Source organism: Coloeus monedula (assembly GCF_965178545.1).
Source record: "Coloeus monedula genome assembly, chromosome: 22".
NCBI lineage: Eukaryota > Metazoa > Chordata > Aves > Passeriformes > Corvidae > Coloeus > Coloeus monedula.
The window spans coordinates 6,747,729-6,765,835 of record NC_138802.1 but is presented as its reverse complement, the minus strand read 5'-3'; the positions used below and the strand labels follow the sequence as shown (position 1 = coordinate 6,765,835).

Sequence of the window (18,107 nt, the reverse complement as noted above, 5' to 3'; positions counted from 1 at the left end):
GCAGTGAGAAACCTCGCCCTGCGGCACAGCTCGGCTCTTACCATGGCTGAGGAGAGAGCCCTGCGGGCAGGGGCGCGGCGGGCGCGGGCCCAGCCCAGGCTCCTGCGAGGAGGTAGGGACGCTGCCATAGGCTGAGGGAGGCGAGGGCTAACAAGGACACAGCGGGAGCTCTAGACGGAGAGACGGAGCCCGGGGCGGGCTGGGGACGTGGCGAGCCCGGTCTTACGGGGGAAAACGGCGTTTTGGGCCGGATCCTACGGGGAAAAAGGGCATTTTGGGCCGGGCCCAAGGTCGGGCGCGGCGGCCATGACGCCCTCCCGCCGGTAACCATGGAAGCGACGGGGCAATCTCGCGAGATCTGCTGGCGTGGGCGATAGGTGGAGCACCAGGTCTCGCGAGAGTTGCGCGGGGGAGGAGGTGAGGGGACGGGCAAGATGGCGTCGGAGGGCGACCTGGGCAGGAAGTGGGATCGGTGTGTGGCGGACTCCGCCGTCAAGCTGGGTAAGGGCGGCACGGGCATGGCGGAGCGGGAGGGCCCAGAGAACAGCGGTGGTGGTCCCCGGGGCTCCCCGGAGCTGGGAGAGCGGCCGCCGGCGTGTCCCCGCGGCGCGGGGCCCACTGCCCCCCGCCGCCCCGGGTTCGCCTCAGAGCGGTTGTGAGCCCGGGAGGGGCTCAGGGTGTCCGGAGGATCCGCCCTCATAGCTGTCCCCGGCGTCGGGTAGCGTCGGCGACCCCGGGCCTGGTAAGGTGACCTTGGCCGCGGGCTCGGACCCCCGCCGGGCCCGCTCCCAGCTCTGCGCCCCGGCCCGGCCCCGGCTTACCGCGGTCCGGGCGTGTTTGACCTCTGGTTACTCCCTGTGTTGAATGTAAGAGGTTTCCGTGCGAAATGTGGGCTCCGTAGGAAATCTGGGAGGCCTCCCGGCCGGAATGAATGAGCAGCGGGCAGGCTCGACCGGGTCCTGGCGTGCCGCGACCTTGCCCGCCTTCGGCTTTGCTGCGGCGGTGGGTTTGAATCAGTCTGTGCAGAGCAGTTCGCATCAGTCCGTGTGCGAGGGGGGCTGCGTTTATTAAAAGCAGTAGGCAGCGTGACAGGCTGAGAGCTCTGGCACGTGTTACTTAGTACAGCGTGTGGAGTGTGACATTGAGAAGCTCCGTCCGTGTCCCAGCCCTGTAGTTCTGCCTTTTCGCTAAATAGGGGAGCAGTTCTGTTGGATTTTTTTCCGTATTTATTTGCCCTTAAAGTGAGAGTTACGCACATGCCTCAGTTTTCTGCAGCAAACCATTCGCGAGGTTTCACTGAGTACTGTGAGTTTTAGGGGTGGTGCTGGTGGCAGCGCCGTGCTCGCCCTGTGACCGGCTGCAGAGCGACAGAGCTCGTGGCTTCGCAAAATGTGCTTACAAACCCAAAGCTTTCAATGCAACGTATAGAGCAAGAAATGCAGCGTCTGACAAAAGGTATTCGTTCCATGTTGGTGCAGATGTCTCTTTTAGAACTATAAATAATATCTGGGAAATGTGAATGTTTATTTCTTGCTGCTGCAGTGGCCTTGTGCTTAAAAGCTGATGAGGAACTTGGGGGTTTTAGTTGCTTAATACTTTTCCATTAGAAAAGATGTTTAATAATTTTAAGTAAACTGAAACTTCCATTGTTTATAACAGACCTTTGAAAAGTGTCAAGTGCTCCAGAGCAGTGTTTTTCCTTATGAAATTCTATTCAGGTTTGTCTGACAAACATATCTGGATATGTTTATGTTTCCATAGCATTGGTTGCTTTATCATAAAATACTAAGTTTGCCAAATTATAAACAAGAACTTGTTCCATGCTGCAGCTGTACATGTCAGAATCCTGTACATCCTCTGTCCCGAAGGCTGAAGGAAGTGGATACACGGTTGATTTCACAGAATCACAGGCTGGTTTGTTCTGGAAGAGACCCTAAAGCTCATCCTGTCCCACCCCCTGCCGTGTCAGGGACACCTTCCACTATCCCAGGGTGCTCCAAGCCCCATCCAGCCTGGCCTTGGACACTTCCAGGGATGGAGCAGCCACAGCTTCTCTGGGCACCCTGTGCCAGGGCTTCCCCACCCTCACAGGGAAGAATTTTTTCCCATTATCCAACCTAACCCTGCCCTTTGTCATTGGGAAGCCATTCCCCCTTGGCATGTCTCTCCAGGCCCTTGGAAAAAGTCTCTTTCCATCTTTCCTGTCAGCTCCCTTCAGGTACTGGAAGGCTGCAATTAGGTCACCCCAAAACCTTCTTTTTTCCAGGCTGAACAATCCCAATTCTCTCAGCCTTTCCTCCCAGCAGAGCTGCTCCATCCCTCTGATCATCCTGGTGCCTCCTCTGGACTCTCCCAGCAGCTCCACGTCCTTCCTGTGCTGGGCCCCAGGGCTGGGGCAGCTCTGCAGGTGGGGCCTCACCTGAGTGAGGCAGAGGGGCAGAATTCCCCCTTTCCTGCTGCCCACGCTGGGGGATCAGCCCAGGGCATGGGGAGTTTCTGGGCTGGGTCATGTCCAGCTCTCACCCACAGCACCCCCAGGTCCTTCTCCCTAGGGCTGCTCCCAATCTGTTCATCCCTCAGCCTGGATTGATCCTGGGGGTTGCCCTGACCCATGTGCAGCACCAGCACCTGTTCCTGTTAAACCTCATGGGATTCCCATGGGCCACTCCTCAAGCTTGCCCAGGTCCCTCTGGATGTCCCTGTCCTTCAGGTGTGTCTTGCACCACTTAGTTTGGTGTCTGTCACCTGCACTCCTGACTCTTCAGTGGGCCTTTTGTTTTGATTCGGTGTTTTCTTCCATCCTAAAGTGGCAACAGAAGAAAGAGAACCTTCTTTGCCTTGTGCACTGGTGCTCCAGTCCAGGGATTCCCAGTGTTGGCTTCACGAGGATGCTGAGTAGAGATCTCAGTCAAATTCACGGTTTTCATTAGACTGCCCAAAAAGGTCACATGTGCTGCATCTCTTTATCTTAGTGCCAGACCTGGTGGGGTGGGCTCAGACACGTGTTTCTCTTCACGTGTGAGGGCACTTTTCTGGTTTGTGTGCTTTTACAATTGATCAGTAACTGAATCATTTGTGTTGGCAACCTCCTCCATGAACTGTGTGCTGACAACACACATTTTTCCATGGTATCCCAGTGGGAATGATTGTTTTCTCTGCAGGGACATTAAAACCTTGAGTGGTCGTGTTGATTGGTTTTGTAATATTACTGCAAAGTTTGCTGGAGTTTCCAATAAATTGTCGAGGGTGGTTGTTGTACTGGAAAGAAGGAAGGAAAGAAAATAAACTTTTTTACTTGAGGATTTGGGTGCTTGTTACATGGGATATAGGATTTGGTAAATGTGTTACTTTTTTTGTCAGACTTTTCCCTTTGGTGGCCGCAGTTTCCTTTCCAAACGCTCCTTTACATCCTTCCTGAGTGCTACATCCAGGGAGATCTTTCCAGCCAGTGGCTGGGGAAAAACAAACATTGTGATTAGCCCAGTGTTTTCCCATTCCAGACTCTCTAAATAAAGGAAAGCACTGAATTTCTGGAGCCTTGTATGCAGGACATTTCCCAGTGTCTGTGAGAACTGTGGACAGATAACTTCTGTGGATTAGTTTGAGGGCTGGAGGGACATGGGAAACAGAAAAGGGGGAGAAGGGGAGGTAGAGCTCTCAGGCTGGCTTTATTAGCAATAATGTGGTTTTAAATTCCAGCTGGGGGCTGTGCAGCCTGTCCTTAGCCCATCAGGATTCCCACTACGCTGCGTAAGCCGGGGTTTGTCGTTAGCTCTGTTGTTTGTAGTTGTGCAATGCTGTTTTAGTTGGAGACCAAGCTCCTGAAAAAAACTTGATCTCCTGCCACTAAAACTTCCAAAATAAATATTTATCTTGTGTTGCATCTTTTGAAATGCTGTATTATGTTTTCAAGCTCTTGGTTACTACCTGTGTGGATCTTGTAATTTAGTATTAACTTTTTCCTGTTAGTTCCAAACAGAGGATGTTGTCAGGCGTTGTTAGGACAGTGTTTAATTTCAAAGAGTAAGTAAACCTGGTTATGCCTGCGCAAAACATTGAGCCATTGTTAAATGGAGCTTGTGGTGACCTCGTTTTTATTAGGGCTGATATTTATTTGTTTTGCTAATGAAGAGGCTGTATCTAGGTGGTTTTGTTCCTCTTCCATTCCAAATGTAGTTGTGAGCACAGTGTTTGTGCGTGGGGGACTGGGTTATGCTTTCTTAGCTGACCAGGCGCTTTCTGACGGACAGTCCAGGTCTTGCTGGCTCTGGCTTTGCACCATTCTCAGGGCTTTTCACCAGGCAGTCATTTAAATAATTTAACTTTCTGTTCCTTTTTTTGGTTCTGATACTGATTTTTCCTGCAGAAAAGCTGCTTGTTACTTTCTGACAGAAAAGTTGTTTGTTTGGGGTGTGGGAACAGAGACTCCAACTACCGAGCTTTCTTTTCCTTCGCAGCTTGCAAACCTTTCTCAGCTCCTGTGTCCTCCCCAGCCTTCGCAGCCAGTTCTTCCTTTTCAGTAGAGCTCTGCAGAGGAGGGATGATGAAGTAAACAGTGTTGTGGTCTTCCTCCATCCTGCAGGCTCCAAAGCTGGTTCAAAGGGTTGGTCTGTTTGTTTAACTGATGGATAGTTCATGGCTGTTTATTTGGAAAGACAATTATTCACAAAAGATTGACAGAGGTGGTTTTTGCTACAAGGCTGTAATTTTGGACAAATTATTATTATGTGCTGTTTCCAGGGGACAGAGAGGCAATAAAGAGTATGTGTGGAAGGGAGGGAGGTTTATGTCTTGGTTTGTTTTGAAGCTGTTGTTATTTTAAATGAGTTGAACACTGTAATTTCCCTGACACTGGAAGGTAATCCTAGGGAAGCTGTTTGCTTCCTGACTTGTGTGTGTGAAGTTGCTGTGTTGAAGTTCATTTTTTTTCTGGAGAGAAATGTTTTGATGTATGTCTGTGATTGACCAAAATTCAGCCTGGAAGCTTGTAAATAACCCAGTGTAGTGATTTCATTTTCCTCTAATCCTCTGTTTTGACATCTGAAAATAAAATGCTTCTAATTTCCATTTAATAGGGATTTTTTTAAGAGAAAAGGGCACTTTGAATTCTCCTACAACTGTTAACATGATTTCTTCTGGCTTGCATCATCTGGCCTGCTTGAATAGCTGTTCTGTTAATGGCAAGGGTGAAATTGTATTGTTTGTGTCATTCCACAGATTGGATATTTCAGAAAGAACCATTGTATGGATTGCAATGTCAGTATTTTTAAATAATCTTTCACATGGTTGTGAATAGGATAAAGTCAGTCTATATAATGATAAAACTTGATTACACTTTCTGAAAACTGGATTAGACTTTGTCTAAATATACAAAAATCCTGAAATTCCTGTTTTGAAGTGGTTTTTTGCTTGGCAGTTGTATCGTGGTCATCCAGTCTTAACTACCAGGTCAGAAGGCTTGTTCTTCCTTTGGGGTTTTGTTTTTAATGCTGGAGAACAGGGATATTATGTGAGCACACAACTGCATTGTTGTGTGAGCTTTGTTGGAACCCCAAGTTATTTTTCCGTGTCGTACAGAAGATCCAGCTCTACTAGTTGTGTCTTGCACAGAGCAAGTAGTGTAAATATTAACTGCTCGTGGCTGTGCAGGGAGGCAGCACAGACAACAAAAAAATGTTTTCTTTGGAAGAGTTGGGCAAATGCTGTTCTGAGAATAGGCTTTTAGTCAAAAATCTAACAGCAATATTTAGTTACGATGTTAGCAGAGCTCTGAATACAATGTCCATCTACAAATTAAGGGGGTATTCTGTTGGAAGAAAAAGACAGGAAACTCTTTAGGAATCCATGTCTCCTCCTAACTGCATTGTGCCCCTGCTGTTCCTCTTGGCTGGCACTCTGGATGCGTCAGGGAATGTGCCCTGCTGTGGTGTGTCCCACCAGCTGTGCCAGCCTGCTCTTGGTGGACTTTGGAGCAAGAGAACCCGAGAGAAGAGCTGTGACAATCCGTCGGCTAATCCATTGCAGCCTTTGCAAACCCCAGACCTCCTAAGCTCTGCTCCACGGGAAATGAGTCTAAAATGCCCTGACTTCCCGGACCTCTGCATTAGTGCATTGATAAGATGCCAACTCTGCCTTTTTTGGAGGTGGCATGCAGTGGCAGTGCCCAGGGGAAAGGGACTGTAGCCAAGTGATATTCTGAAGTTTGGTCCTTGAGATGTTACAGCAGTAGGTGGGAACAAGACTTCGTTGTTTTTTTTATATCAGAAACAGTTCTCTGAGAAAATCCTTTCAGGGCTGCTGGCACATCCTTGGTGATAATAAATGAATAGCAAGAGGTTTGAGAAGGACCAGACTCCTTTCCTCTTCATTCCCGCCAGTGAGATGCCCCTGAAACTCTTCTTGCTCTCAGTTGCCTCTGTTTCTGAGCTGGGCCAGCAGACGTCAGTACTGGCCAGCCTCTGCTGGCTGGGTGTGAAGCAGCAGCACTGCCAACCCTCATAGCTGGGCTGCAAAAGCCCTGAGTGTGGGTGTGTTTACTCCTGCTAAATCTTTCTTTTCGGCAATGTTATTGTTTTTATTAGCAGAACATGTAATTGCAGTAAGACAAGGTAAAGTTTCCTGTCAGAGGGGTATTTTCTGTATTATCAGAATATTGCTGGTTTTTTACATATGAGCTTCTAAAGCAAGCACAGCCCTGATTTGTTTAAAAGCTTGGTGCAATATTGATCACAGAATCCCAAAATGGTTTGGGTTGGGAGGCACCTTAAAGCTCATCCAGTCCCACCCTCTGCCGTGGGCAGGGACACCTTCCACCACCCCAGGCTGCTCCAAGCCCCATCCAACCTGGCCTTGGACATTTCCAGGGATTGGGCAGCCACAGCTGCTCTGGGAAATCTTTGCCAGGGCCTCCCCACCTTCACAGGAAAGTTGCACTATCTCATCATTGAGCAGCTTCCACTCCTCTCCCCTTCCCCTTTTAAAGGAGGGAGAAAATGTAGTGCCCTCAGGTCTCACAGTTCATTCACTGGTCTGTGGCTGGAGTTTCTGGTCCAGTATCACTGTGATTCCTTGGGAGATCACGGGCCCTTCGTGCTGCTGTCTGTGCCTCTGCTGATGTTTACCCAAGGTTTGCCTTTGAGCAGCACTTGACCTGACCCTGAGTGCTTAAGTGTGAAAGCAGCCCCTGAAAACATGTCAGGATTTTTGATTATAATGATATTTGGATATTAATATTTTGTTATTCCAATTTTTCTGTGTTACTACAGTCAGATGCTGGTATAAAACAAAACACTCTTTTTTCTGCTTCTTTATTGAGAACTTGGTATATAATTTCACTGTGTTTTCTTCTCGTGTCCTTGCTCATTTTTCTGTCTGCTCTGCAAACAATCCACACCACAGGGGAGATGGGAATGAAAGCTTCAAAGCTGGTGTTTGAAGAAAATCTGGTTCCTGCCACTAAGACCTTGCAAAGAGTCTGCTTAAAATTAATTCTCTCCGTAAATAAGTGATTTCATGGTCTCGGATTTCTAACTGGTGCTAAGTGCTGCCCTGTGAAGGCCCTGGTGTATGAAGGCAGCTTTCCTCCACATTTTTGCAGAGCAATTCTTTATGTATCTTGTCAGAGTGGGATTGGAGGCTGAAGCTCTCATTTTTGTGTTTGTGTGTGTGGAATGGCAAAGGAAAATAATAGTTTTTGTTTTGGGATTAAGTAATTGAAAACCTTCCAGCTGCTGTAGTAACAGCAACACATCTACCAGATGTCAATGAGCATATTTTAATCCTTCTATTTTAAGTTTCAAGCTATTGAAACAAAGTACATCTAGGTGTGGCTCTGTTAATAGCTGCCTCAGCCTGTATCTACTTGGGTAGCCTAGGAAAGAACCATGTAGTATCACTCTTGGAGCGACTGCTGATTAAATTTATAGAAAAAGCTTTTCCCAGATGTTCTTATGGGGCAGGAGCCCATCCTGAAGATTTGTGTTTCTCTCCGAGACACTTTTATGATGTCCTGTTGGGTATACAGCGCGTGCTCTCCTGTGCGTTAGATTGATTGGCGGTACCAGGACGTTTTTCTTGGAAGGTGTAAGAGCCAAAAACATAGAAAGAAAAAGTTTTGGCGCCTGGGCTCACTGCCTAATGCCAATTCCGTGTGGCTGGGACGCTCTGTGTGGCTGGGACGTGTAGTGGGGAGCAGGGGTGAGGTGTCCACACAACTGTCCTGTCCCCTGTTGACACTGTAAATGAGTTTAGGCTGAAGTGATGGATGTGGGGTGGAAGAGGCTGTTTTTCTAGTTAAACATTTTAAACTGTCAGAGAAGGTGAAAAATGGGTTATACTCTTTCCTGTGGCCTTTTCCTCCAAAGAGTCTGTCATGCAAGAAAGGGAGGGAAAATGTGCCTGGCGTGGATCAAGACCTTTGCTTTGCCATGTTCGTTTGTTTTCATTGTAAGATAAACCTTTCATGTTTTATTGTTACGAAGTTAAAGCCTGGCCTAGAGGTGCTGATCTTTAGGAGGAACAGCTGGAGTGTCCCCTGGTCAGGTGGGAGGCTCTTTGAAGCGACATGTTGCCTTTTTAAGAGGAAATGGAGCATGTGAGAACTTAAACCTGTAAAACTCATCATCAGCTCTGCCATTGTTTATCTCTGGTGTAACTTTATATAGAATTAAAGTGAAATGCATTACTTTGCTCCCGAGGCAAGATGGTTTTGCTCCCCCTTGGTCTTGGAGACACAGGAAATGACCACATAACCACAAATACTTTCTAGTGGAATGAAGATGAGTGACAAACTTCCCGCAGAAAGAGGTTCTTAACCAGACGGGCTAAGGAATTAAATGTAGCTGAAGGTTCTGGGTTTAAGTTAAAACCAACTTCTAGCTGTTCAAGCCAAGTAGAAAAGAGTGAATGCTGTACATGCAGTGGCTGGTGTGAGGGGCAGATCTGGTGTTTCCAGTAGACAGGGGGTTGTGATCACAACAGTTGTGAGCACCGACTGTGCCTCAGTCAGGAGAGGAGTGAACCAAGCTGCCTTTGAGATGAGGAAAGCTAAGGTACTCCTTTGGCTTTGTTTCTCAAGTTGCCTTCTTGTACAGAAAGCCAAAACCCATTAGCTGTCAGATCTCCTTCACTTCTCTGTAGCATTTTCATTACTTAAAGCTTAGCTATCATACCATCATATTTTTGTACTAATTATCACTGCAGACTCCTTACAGCTGGAACAAAGTGCAATGATAGCCTCTAAAATGGCACAAAAAATGCATTTGCATGAAGAAGAACAGTCCCTTCAAATGAGCTGCTTCAGAAAAAGCTTTCTTAAGAGAGAGTAGTTTTTCGTAAGTCAGTCATGCTGGACCACATCTGTTTAACAGTGGTGTTAGTGTGGGGGAAGGCCTAGTTTGTGTTTTAGGCTTAGGCTGAATTGCAGTTGACATAAATAATAAATTTTTCACCTTTTAAGTGTATCCTGTAGCTTCCCCCATGGCCAACAGCAAGCGGCATTGATGGTATCTGAGTGGAGTCCTTACAGAGGGGCTGTAATGTGAGAGAACACCTGAAGGAGGTGAAGAGAGTACGAGATAATGATAATTTCTGGAAGTAAATGGAAAGAAACTAATTATAGCTGCTTCCTTAGTGCAGGGTTGTCTTAAGACAAGACAGGAAGCAGTTCACCACCAGGCTGGTGAGAAGAATGTGGGTTTGACTGGTAACGTGGAAAATGTGGTGACATTAGAAACTGCCCAGGCTGTGCATGGAGATGATGCAGAATTTGTCATCCTGTAAATCATTTCTCATTGATTAGCTAAACTGTTTGGATTGGCAGAGGGGACCTTCCCAGGGACAGGAAGCGTGGGACCAGGATCGCTTCCTCGTGGCAGGGCTGCTGAACCGGGCACTTCAAACAGCGCCTGGTGCTGTCTGAACAGAGAGAATTCCCCCACCAAGTCCTTGTCAGCCCTGAAGTGCGACAGCCCAAACCAAACCAGCACAACTGCAGAGTGCAGGAACAGGCTGGCAGAGGAGCCGGGCCAGGGAGCCAAACAGGATGGATTCTGGAAGATAGTGATTATCCTTAATGGCATAAACATTGTGGGAGAGCCAGCACCAGCTGGACTATAGCAAAGGTACGGCAGGAAGGCTCTGTTGGGAAGGGGCTGGGGGGAATTAGAGGGGTGAGCTGTGGCTCTGAGGGAGGCCTGATGTCTCTTCCAGGCTGCGGGTGAGCACTGCTCAGTGCCACGGGTCTGAACGAGCCGCTCCAAGGAGCGTCTCTTGCTGTCTGAAAGGCACAAAACCCGTGACGCTCTGAGCAGACATCCGAGGATCCGAGACTTTCCCTTAGCTGTGCAAATGATTAGAGTGAAAACCTGACCTTCTGCGAAGCACTTGGGCTCTAAAATGTCTGGGGGAGTTATGTCAGGATCGCTTGGCAGGCGGTCAAAGCTCTTCCTGCATGTTTTGTAAGCCTACTCCGAAGTTGTAATGACCTGGTAAAGTAGTTACCTCTGGCACAACTGAAAAGCTGTAGTAAAATGAAAAGGGTTTTCAAATCAACTCCCATTTCCAGCTCTCAGTAAATACGGAGAGTAAAGTCCTAGCAGAGAGTGAACGTGAGGGGGTTTGCTCAGGTCACGTTTGCTCACCTCTGTTCTAATATTCAGGGGTGTATAATCAATAAAACACATGGGATGCTTAGTTAAGGTATGAGGTGGTGCATCCTAGTGTACTTAGGATGTCAAGTATTTTTTGAGTTCCTCAATAGAAACTATCAATATACTTTTTACAAGGAAAAAGTTTTGAAGAGCACAAGGAAACTTAAAAAAAAAAGAAATGTCGTCCTATATGCCATGAGGGTACAGGATCCTTGGCATTGTTCTGGACTCAACTCACTTACTGATGCATTCAACAGGATCACATGCTTTTAAGAATATAAAAAAAGTATGTGTTTTAATTAGTAAACTTATTATATAGAAGTTAAATTTCTTGTATTGAAAGGAGAGAATTGAAACCCATAACAGGATGTGTTTGCTGCAAAATAAACCTGAAGCTGTTGATTTGGTTTTTTTAATGAGCATGACTGATTTTTTTTTTTCAGTTTTCAAACTTTTGTACTTCCATGCCTTATCTAAAATTCTTGTTTTCAGTGGACATAATTAAAGGTAGAATTTGCCCACTCAGCTGCAAGTTTTCACTGTTATATTTATTGGGTCCTGAGAGGAATTTTGCAGACTTGCCTGACATCTTGCACAAAATCATAAGCTCACCTTCCAAGGAAAGCAAAAAATTATTTTTAAATGTGCCGAGTTTTTTAATGGCACTGAATAATTTTGTTTCAACTGCTGCAGTTATTTCTATATATAGTATAAGGATGTGAAAAGTCATTCACTCCTAATGTGTTTAAATATGCTCCATAATGAATGTTGTGGATGTGAAAGATAAGCAGCCTGGAGCTTTCTTCGTAAGGTATAGGGTAACACAAAGCTTCAAAGTTCTGCTGCCCTCAGGACACACATTGAAGCAGTTAAAGTAGTGAGATAAACGAACTCCAATGAGATACTCATCTGCAGAATCTAAAGCTCAAGGACACAATAAGTTTTCATTTAAATGTTTCCCATTTGCTGACAATGAGCCAAATAAATTTTAATTCCACATTGTAGATGGTGACAGAAATTCAGGAACTTTCCCTGGGATGAGAGTCTGGTTTGTTTCCCAGATAGTTCTGATAATGTACTTACAACATATGTTGGGATTCTAATCTGAATTCACTGCTTACAGTTACTTCAGAAAACAAGAATTGGTTTTTTTCAGATTTGTTATGTAAGAGCTCTTTGGTTTGGTGTGCTGAAATAACATGTAGTTGGATGTTCATAGTCTGATGTTCATAGTCTGATATTCCCAAGTTGGAATAAAGAATTGCTGTAAAGAACTAAATAATTTTCCATTACTTTGCTTTATCTTTGTCCTCACTTGCTGCATTTCTTCTTACAGGTGCTGGATTTGGATTAGGAATTGTTTTCTCAGTCATCTTCTTCAAAAGTAAGTACACTGCATTAATCTTGGCTCTCTGGCTTCCCAGTTTCCACCTGCTGTAGGTGCAGTTAAAGGTCTTTGAGGCATGTAAAAGTTAATCAGCTTGCTAGACCAATTCTTCCATTGTTTGTCCTGTCTTTTCCGTGTAAATGGAGTTCCCAAAACTTTTAGCTGTTGTGTAACAAGGTTGTTATCCATGGCACCTCCCTGAGCTCCTCCTGTGCTCAGCTCAAATCCTGGAATTGCAGGAGACCCTGAGCCAAATCACTGGAGCCATGTGTCTAGACATCAGTTTATGCCAGCCTCGCCAGGGCTTTAAAACTGATCTTAGTTCTTCAGTTGTGCTTTAAAACAGAGTAATTTTCAGTAATACCTTGAATTCAGAGATTGCTCTCGGTTGAGTTCTAAACTTGTGTTACTGTTACTCTTCTTCTGCAGTGGGCTGGTTTGGAGGATTTTAGAACTTGAAAATGCCTAGAATGCATCTTCTAGTAATTTGTTCTTTCTTGGTGCTTATGGAACAATACATAACAAACAGCTTTCCTTGACTTTACTTTTTCCTCTCTGCTTGCCTCTTCCACAGGAAAGGCATGGCCTATTGCATTTGGGTCAGGGATGGGGTTAGGAATGGCTTATTCCAATTGTCAACACGACTTCCAGTCTCCGTATCTTCTCCATGGTAAATTTGTAAAAGTAAGTATCAATGCCACCTACTATTGATCGATAGCTGTTTGTAAGTCAGCATATCCATTTACATGGATATTCCTCTGCCTTTCCCAAAGGAGTGCTGGTAGGAAGAAATTTGTGTTGCCGAAGCTGGAATGTTCCCCTGCTCTTTAATATCTGGTGTGTTTAACAATAAATTTACTAGACTGAATACATGGAATTAGTTTAACAGATCCCGCAGGTAGCTTTTCCCACAACCTGAAAACACAATAAAAATACATGTCAGGAAAGCAGAAAAACTAAACTGATGTTAAGGTTCTTCAGACTTTAAAAGAGATGAGCTGGGAAGAAACTGGAAGTCATGTCAGGCACGTCAGGTAGACCTGCCTGTGGAAGCAGATCTTTGATCTTCTGTAGGGTTTTTTTTCAATATGAAAACACTGACCACTTGGAAGTTTTGTGTCTTGTCTGTCTGGATAGTAATGTAATAGTTAGTCTGGAAAAAAATGTACCCTGTAAGCAGTTTTGAAGAGGATAATTTCAAAGTAAAGTATTTAAAAATAGATTAATTAGCAGGAACCGTTTGTGCACTCACAACCTGGCTGCAGTGCAACCGTCCACAAACTGACTCCAAACTGAAAATAATTAGTGTTTTCTTAATTTCTTCAAGTGTCAAAGTTGGGGCTGTTCTCGTGGTAATTTATCATTGTGGCATCTGGAAAACAAAAGAAGTGTGAGTGTGTGTTTTGGATCCACAAACCCATGGCCTGGTTAAATCATTTCAGTGACCCTGGTGGAGAGGCATCCTCCAGGACATATTCACAGTTACTTCAGCACTTCAGAAAGTACCGAGGTAAAATACCCTGCCAGGAGCTTTTCATGCAGGACACGGAGTGCAGAAATCCCTCCTGTGTTGCTCCTCTGCCTGGTGCAGGAGGCCTGCAGGTGTTTCCAGGCTTTTCCTGATGCTCATAGAGCTGCAAGGAGAGCCTAGTCCTCCTTAGATTTACTGGCAGATGAGCTTTTGCCAGCCTTCTGCAGCCCTACCAGACACACCTGCTTACAAATATTTTCTCCAGCTGCCTGTTAAAGAGATTCTCCAACAAATAAAATCTTTGGAGAGCAATATACAGAAACTGACTTGGATGCAGCTGATCAGCATTGCCAGCTACTGCCCAGAATCAAAATCTGTGTGGCTCTTCTGGCTGGATTTGTTAACATTAAAGTGTGTTAGTTTTCCACATCATCCTGAGATTATTTCTCCAGTTTGTCTCCAAAAAAAAAGCTGGAATGACATGTCTGTGGCTTCATGTGAGTGATAAATGCACTGTTTACATGTTCTGAGAGAGCATTATTCATTCAAGGGTGCTTGTTCCTAGGCATGTTGGGCAGCAGCAAACAGAGTGTCCGGTCACCCTAGGAAGGGATTTTATTTGGATTAAGGACTAATTTGGAGCAGGGGTGGTCCTTGGAAGCATGAGGTAACTGGAAGGACACTTCAGATGCCTGCATGGCACAAGACAAGTAGTTTCCAGTGCACTGTCTCCATGACTTTCTCTGGCACAAAGTGGCTGAGAGAGGGAAAATGTGGATGAAGCCATCTAATGGTTAATGTCATTAATTCCCTCCAAAATGTCATGTCATGGGTAATGGCTCCAGGGTTATTACAACAAAATTATTTCATTTCTCTTGGTTAGGAACATGGAAAATATTGTTGCATTATCACTCATCTGTTTTTTTCCTAGAAAAATTTGTTATAACCAAACTCTGTAGGATTTCCTGTACAAAACTGAGTTCTGTTCAAATGCTAACTTGTCAAAATGAGAGAATCTGTGAAAAAATCAGGTTTATTAGAGAGAAGTGTAACACAAATTAACTTGGACAAAATTATTTCTACTTTTCTGAGCTGGTCGAGTTCACAGGATCACAGGAGAACTCAAGTTGGAAAGGACTTCAAGGAGGTCATGGGGGTCAGCTGTGAGGTCAGACCAGGTTACTCAGGCCTTTATCCAGTTGGGATTGTTGATTCTTCAGGATCAAGTTCTTAATTCTGAGTCCTGAGCCAGAATAAGAGAGGACAGAGGACCTTCACAATACCAAATAATCAGGAGATATCAGAGTGACTTTGCAGCTGTTCTGGCTGCAACTTGGATCATCACAGTGCCCATCCTTTGGGTTAGAAATTCCATCATGAAACCCCAAAAGAATACTTAAAATGCAGAAAAGTTCTAATTTGTGGTCAGAATTTTCTGAGGGCTTTTTAAGTAATTTGATCAAGTGGTTTTCACTGTGACTTCAGCAGAATTTAAAATCGACGTCACAATTATTTCAAGGCTTAAAATGCTATGGCTGTGAATTACACAGCCTAGATTTCCTTGCAAAATGGAAAATATCCTATTTTTCAGGTTATTCAGCCTGTATTATCACTCCAACCCCACAATCCTGTACTTTGATAGGACTGTGGATTTAGATTGATGTGCAAGAACACAAGAAGGCAACTTGCAGCCTTTTCTCTTGCCCTTTGTGGCTTTGATTTCAGTCTGATTTCTCTTCAGCCTGTGAATAGTTAACTTGACCAATAATGTGGGGTTGTTTGAAGTACCCAATTTATCAGAACGGAGGGTTATGCATGAAAACATGGCATGCTTCCGGCGTGAAACAGCTGCTTAATTCCTCCATATGCAACTTCTTGCTTTAGCAAAGGTTGAAAATGTTCCTGTACCCTCTGGAAATGTTACAGAGCTCCGTGACTTGCTTTACATCCTGCAGCACCTTCCATGTAAGGAACCCAAATGGCTTTTTAATAATATAAGCCTTCTTGCTTTACAGGAACAGTGACTAATGGCTAAGACTATCCCAGTGGGAAGGAAGGAGAAATCAATGATTATTCCTCAGGAATACTGAAGTGCCCCTGGAATAAGCCAACATTCTTCAGTAACGATCACCAGTAACTCTTTATACTCCAACAAACTGTTTCTGTCTCTGAAACAAAGTTCTGTTGCTTGTTTTGTATCGTGTCTGAAAAGTGCAAGGAAGAGCTCTTCTGGGAAATAAATAAAAGAAAAATGGCCTTCTCTGGTGTGTTGACTTTGTATGTGAGTGAGAGAGAGGGAGAATGGAAGGAGAGACCTTCATTTGGAGTAGCCAGCAGCTGGGACCACCTGGGCCACTGGGAGAGCTCCTCAGCAAAGCCAGCCATCGTCTGTTCCTCCCCACTCCTGAGAGCAGCCCCCATCCACCATCCAGTTCAAAGAAGCATTCCCACCTCATAAATCACCCACTAGACCCCTGCTGCTTGTGCCGGTGTTTGGAGAGGAATATAAATACTCCTATGTCCTGTTTGTACAGTTGCTCTTTAAAATTGGAATTTTGTCCTCTCAGAAGAGGCAGAATCCAAACGGGTAAATCCAAACCGTGTGACGGATGCAGCAGGACCCTGCTGTCTGTTGTAGCTTTGGGTCATGGAATGACCCCTGTTTGAAACTTCCCAGGATAGTGGGTGAGTTAAACACATCCTCATGCCATCTGGCTCTCAGCTTACCCTTTAGGCTGATTGGTTTTGCACCCCTCTTCCGTGGGAGAACAGAGAGGTTTCAGTGTCTCAGAATGGGTCACAACTACTTAAAGCTCTTTATTGCCTTGGCAAGACACTGTTCCGAGTGCTCTCTTCCTTACACCTACCCCAGTCCTTGTGATGCCTTCTTGGCACATTGCTGCTCTTCCCCTGGCTCAGGGGCTTGTCCACTGCTTCTTTACTCAGCACAATTTTCTAGCTATGGAGATAACTCTCTCAGATGTCTTTCCTTTGTCCCACACTTGTGTGTTGTCCCTGTAGCACAAGGAGTGAGTGCATGTCTCAGGATGGAAATGGAATGGCGTAGGTTGACACAGAACTTCCCTTTATTGAAAGCCTGTTGTGCTGCATGGTGAGTGCTGGTAGATGGAAAAGTGACAGAGCAACTCCTCCCCAGAAAGGAAAACAAATTGTACTATAGTTGTTTTTTAAACCATGCCAGGAGAGGAAGGGGATGGACTGAGGGCGAGACTGGAGTTCAGAGGGCTTGAGAAACTCCTTATCTTACAGGCTTGAGGTGTGGGTGCTGCAGCAGCCCTGCATCCCCACCTCTCCTGGGCACTGCTCTGTGCACCCTGCGCTCTGGAGAAACGTGTTGAGCTGTGCCCAGAGTCAACAGACACTGAGGAGCTTGCCTGGAGCAAAGGACTTGTGAAATAAAATAGCTCCAGTGCCAGAGCAGCATTAAGACTGTCAGAGCGTGATACCATCCAGGTCCATTGCTCCAGCATGTCCTTGTTTTTCCACCTCCTCCCTTGCCGGACTGCATTCATCAGTCAGGTCAAAACAGCTTATTGAAAACAGGATCTCTTCCTTTCTTCTCAATTTTGAATCATTTTATCCGGCCCCAATTTTTAATTTGAACTATGTACTTTGGAACCATAGCTCCTCTGTGGTTTGGAAAGGGGTTTTATTGAGTTCTCTGTGTGTGTGCTGCCTGAGAAGTCTGAGAAGCCAGTGGGATCTGCTGGAGAGAGGAGCATCAGCCTGGGCAAGACCCAGGAGAACCAAAAGTACTGGCAGCACCCAGCACCCTGTCAGTGTGCAGGGAAAGCTTCAGCTCCTGCTGAAAGCTTCATCTGGGCTGATGATGAGTTCAATTTTTGTTTAGTGCCCCTGGTAACAAGTCATCCTGTCCTGCCCTTACATGCTCTGCTTTCAGCTCAAAGATGACTTCCTAGAGTTAATTCTTATGTTGGGCTACTGTGGCCTGTGGTCAAGTGGTTCTTCTGGCCCTGGAACTCAGAGAGATGGATTGTAGATATCAATCCCGGTGTGTCCTTTATTGATAGAGTAGAATAATCAGAACAAAGTTCTTGCTCATTAATGTGAAGTCAACATCGGTGAGTGTGGGAAAAGTGCACAATTCTAAAAGTAGAATTTAAATTTGTCATTGCTTTTTAAAAGCTTAACTTTTTGGTTTCCTTCACAGCTGCCTTGCTTGTTGTTGTCTGTGTTGATGTATATATATATATATATGTATATGCACATAAACTACCACGTAAGGGTCTGTATTTGTTTTGCTTTATTTAATTAAAGATGTATTATCCCAAACCTATGTTTGAACCTGTCCATGTAAGCTGTGCAAAATATCTTCTTGTGAGGACAAGTCTCCTCTTTCCCTCTGTGGGGAAGGAGCCTGTACCCTTCCCAGCTGAGGTTGGAATAGGAATGGTTTCCTGCCGCTTGATTTCTAATTACATAAATGGAAGGGGGAAAAGTGGAAATTCTAAGTACCAAAAGGCATGTTAAATTTAGTATAATACACTCATCTGGAAACTATCACATTTTTCCTTCTTTCTTAAGCCTGCTGAAATCATTGCTTCGTCTGTGGCGTGAT

The 18,107-nt window shown here is 45.2% G+C and overlaps 1 protein-coding gene across 1 annotated transcript; it reads left to right on the top strand.

The window, feature by feature from the left end:
- Positions 1–399: 399 nt before the first annotated feature.
- Positions 400–15,763, top strand: MICOS10 (mitochondrial contact site and cristae organizing system subunit 10). The gene is made up of 4 exons (XM_082295644.1): positions 400–501; positions 11,986–12,033; positions 12,611–12,720; positions 15,523–15,763. Exons 1-4 carry the CDS (start codon positions 435–437, stop codon positions 15,529–15,531), a joined length of 234 nt encoding a protein of 77 aa, XP_082151770.1. The 5' UTR covers positions 400–434; the 3' UTR covers positions 15,532–15,763.
- Positions 15,764–18,107: the final 2,344 nt, after the last annotated feature.